At 38.1% G+C, this 3779-nt stretch overlaps 1 protein-coding gene across 1 annotated transcript; it reads left to right on the forward strand.

Annotated features, from left to right (window-relative positions):
- Window positions 1-1687: 1687 nt before the first annotated feature.
- On the forward strand, window positions 1688-2137 carry LOC141907783 (uncharacterized). The gene has a single exon (XM_074797526.1). The coding sequence runs from the start codon at window positions 1688-1690 to the stop codon at window positions 2135-2137; it is 450 nt and encodes a 149-aa protein (XP_074653627.1).
- The last annotated feature ends 1642 nt before the right edge of the window (window positions 2138-3779 follow it).

Below are 3779 nucleotides of genomic sequence, written 5' to 3' on the forward strand. Positions count from 1 at the left end.
TGTTGTGTTAAGAAAACACTTGTCGTGTTGACATATGGCCTCGCAAACAGCATATATACACCAGTACGAATAAGCCTTCCTGTACTGTTTTTCGATACGATCGTATGCCTATAGGCTAATACATGCAGGCGCGTGTCACCGGAATTACAGAAATTATTGGGGCAAACCACTTCATTTCATTTCAGCGAAATCACAATATATAGCCTAATGGTGATCACTACAAAAATTTGGTCGTAACCAAAATTATTGGGGGCAGATGCTTCAACGCCCCCCCCCCCCCCCTATGATGCCGCTTTGATAAGCTGCCAGTTTTGCTTGGCCTAGCCTACTTAAACTATAATTTTCTGGTTATAATTTTAATTTTATAAATGCTTGACTTGAATGGACTTAATACCAAAACATATTTTTGGTGGGGGTGCAACATGCTTTTTTCTCTTTCACTTACTGCTTTTTGACTTAATGTTTTTGTCTATACGCCTAGAGTTACTGGTATTCCTAAAGCCGAAAAGGTCATCCCAGTTCTTGAAGTTCCTAGGTCATTACGGTCGGAAATATTGAAAGCTTACCACGATTCATTAGTGGGGGGTTGCCACCAGGGTCGAGATCGTCTTTATGGTGTTTTACGTAAAAAAAATTAATATCATTGGGATTCCATGTTGAAGACTGCGGGAAATATGTTTCTACTTGTGAGAATTGCCAACAGGTCAAACGGAATTATCATAGTCATCTATCACCCTGATATAATTTGCATATTTTGTAATCATATAGATCTACAAAGTCATATCGAACAGTTCATAACATTTCATAGCTCTACTACATATTAATAATAATAATAATATTAATAACAATAATAATAATAATGATGATGATAATGATAATGATAATGATAATGATAATAATAATAATAATAGTATAATATAACTTATGACTATAGTGTCAATATGTGCTTTAAGGCCGTAATCAACATGTGACATTACTCAATATGTTTTCACAATAATTAGCTATAGTCAGTGCTCATCGATAATCAATTAATGTCTCTCAAACATGTCACTTGGTGTTTGTTTGTGAGTCCTCATGTCTACAACTTATCTGACACCTAGTTCTAACATTACACTCATTATTGTTGTTCCTGATGGATGGAATCCTGTACCGCTGGTGTAAATGCTAGTTCCCCAGCCAGCCTGCCGATACAACAACCAGCCGGTTACAGATGGCGGAGAACCGGATTTACCTTCACAGATCGACGGTTACACATCCAACACCCTTACAACCATTACCAATTGAAGGCTTATTCTCCAGATGGCACATTAACTTCCTTTGCAATCTTCCGGAGACACCTGATGGTAATAAGCATATTCTACTCGTGGTAGATAGCTGGAGTAAATGGCCCGAGGCTTTTCCTCTCAAAACTCAGGAAACAACAGAGGTAGCAAAGGTTCTCTTTAAAGAGATATTTTCGCGGTATGGTGCGCCTCATTCTTTAGTCTCTGATCGCGGTAAAACATTTATGTCTAAGTTAGTTGGAGCTCTCTGTGAATTGTTTCACGTGAAACAACATTTCACCGCTCCGTACCATCGTCAATCAAACTCAGTTTGCGTGAGAACTAACCAGTACATTTGGCAGTCGCTTAGATCGTATTGTAACTAGGATCAGACTAATTGGGATACACTAATGCCAAGTATAATGATGAGTTATAGGCATGTTCCCTCAACTGAAGGTTCAGGTTTTAGCCCTTACCACATGTTATTTGGTCAAGAAATGCGTCTACCAATAGACACGGCTTTAATTCCACGCCATTCGTTAGCTACTGATCATAAGGCATACTTATCACATATATTAAGGCAGCTGGTCATATCACGAAATATCGCTAACGAGAATATTAAAAGAGCTCAAAATAAGTATAAAACTCAGTTCGATAAAAAGGCATCAAAACCTCAGTTTCAGATTACTGATCGCGTTTGGCTAAAAGTCATGAAAGTTAAGAAAGGAAAATCACCAAAACTGTGTAAAAAATACGTAGGTCCCTATTTCATTCAGTCAATAGCTAGTAAAGGGGCTTATCAATTACGAAGAATCTCTGATAACGTTTTACTCCCATCGCATGTCAATGGGCAGGGAGTCGAGGCCGCATTTTGATAAAAGTTGATACATCAAACATCATCAGTCTCTAAACCAAACTTCTGTGTCACCTGTGTGCGAATAATTGAATTGGACAAAAAGAAATGACTTGAATACTAATTTAATGACTTAAGTAAAGTTACAAATGCATTAAAACTTTGTATGCAAGATAGAAGATATACTACTCTCCAACCAATTGCAATCTTAAATCGTTTCTATACTGTTCTCCTTCATGATCAGCACCTATGATCTCGGCACCATTATTTGCCTCCAGGCCATCGTCAACAACGTCAAGTAAATCTTCAAGATCATCTTCATCTGACATTGAACAGATATTATGCAAGACAAATGCAGAGGTGATGATCATAATAATTTTTTTAATGGAATGGACATTGACATAATGGAGACGCCTAAATCGACCTTTAACTCTACCAAACGCTCTTTCTATGACTGCTCTATTACTGGGAAACAAGTAATTAAATCGTCTACGAGCTCGAGTCATGTTGCCATCGTTACGATATGGCGTCACTAACCATCTGCGACAGGGATAACCTCCATCGCCCAGAATATGTTTGTCACCAAATAAACCGAAATTATTCCACAAGTCACTGTTTTTTAATATTCTCGAATCATTCACGCTTCCCGGCCAGCCGACATAAATATGGGTGAAGCGCATGTCGTCTTTACACACTGTCTGAACATTCATGGAATGATATGATTTCCGGTTCACAAACACTTGTTTATCTGGCCTGCGTGGAGCTTTAATTTCTACGTGTGTGCAATCAATTGCCCCAATAATTCCAGGAAAACCATTACGTTGGTAAAATCTATCAGAAATCTCTTCCCGCTCTTCAACTGATGGCCATTTAATTATCTTTTTTTGTAAGTCCATTAGTTATAGCAGATAATACCGTTGTAATACACTTTAGAACACACGATTCAGTAACATCAAACCTGTCTGAGATTTTTCTAATTGTGTCCAATGTACCTAGATACCACAAAGTGGCAAGGATCTTTTTTTCTGCGTTAACTGCCTGTCGACCTCTGTTTATTACTGCAGTTTGCATCTCTGGTAATGGTTCGAGTAGATTACTCAGAGTTGCATATGTGCCTCGAGATAATCTAAATAAACGCTTGAAATCTTCGTCCAAGTATTCACTTGCTATATTTTCTGTGTACATGTGATATAGAGGTCCTAACTCAGAAGTAAGAACTACGGTTAATAGTTGGAAAATGTAATTTTATTGTAGTACTCAAAGCGAGAGCTGAGTGTAAGTGACCACGAGTCAGAGAAAAGACAGAGAGCGACGTGTGTCTCTGGGTTTTATACCCATGAGGACCACGTCATCAGGAGTGTTAAAACAATAGCCAGAAGGCTAGACATATTATCATTATTATCAGTACTGACCATATGACCAGCACACAGGACTTTGATTGATCAGGTCATGTGTCCTGAGCACTCGTTTTACGGAACAGTACTGCCTGTAAATAACATGTATTATTAACATACATTCTATATATCAGTTGCCCCCCCTTCAGGTGACTCGACCCCGAGGCACTAGAAAAAAATTCTTAGTCTAAACGTTGACGTTTCATCATCTAAAATAAAATAACCCGATAACCTAAAAATAGTCAGAAATAAGCTAATCGCAACAAAATT

The sequence above is a fragment of the Tubulanus polymorphus genome, chromosome 6 (assembly GCF_964204645.1).
Source record: "Tubulanus polymorphus chromosome 6, tnTubPoly1.2, whole genome shotgun sequence".
NCBI lineage: Eukaryota > Metazoa > Nemertea > Palaeonemertea > Tubulaniformes > Tubulanidae > Tubulanus > Tubulanus polymorphus.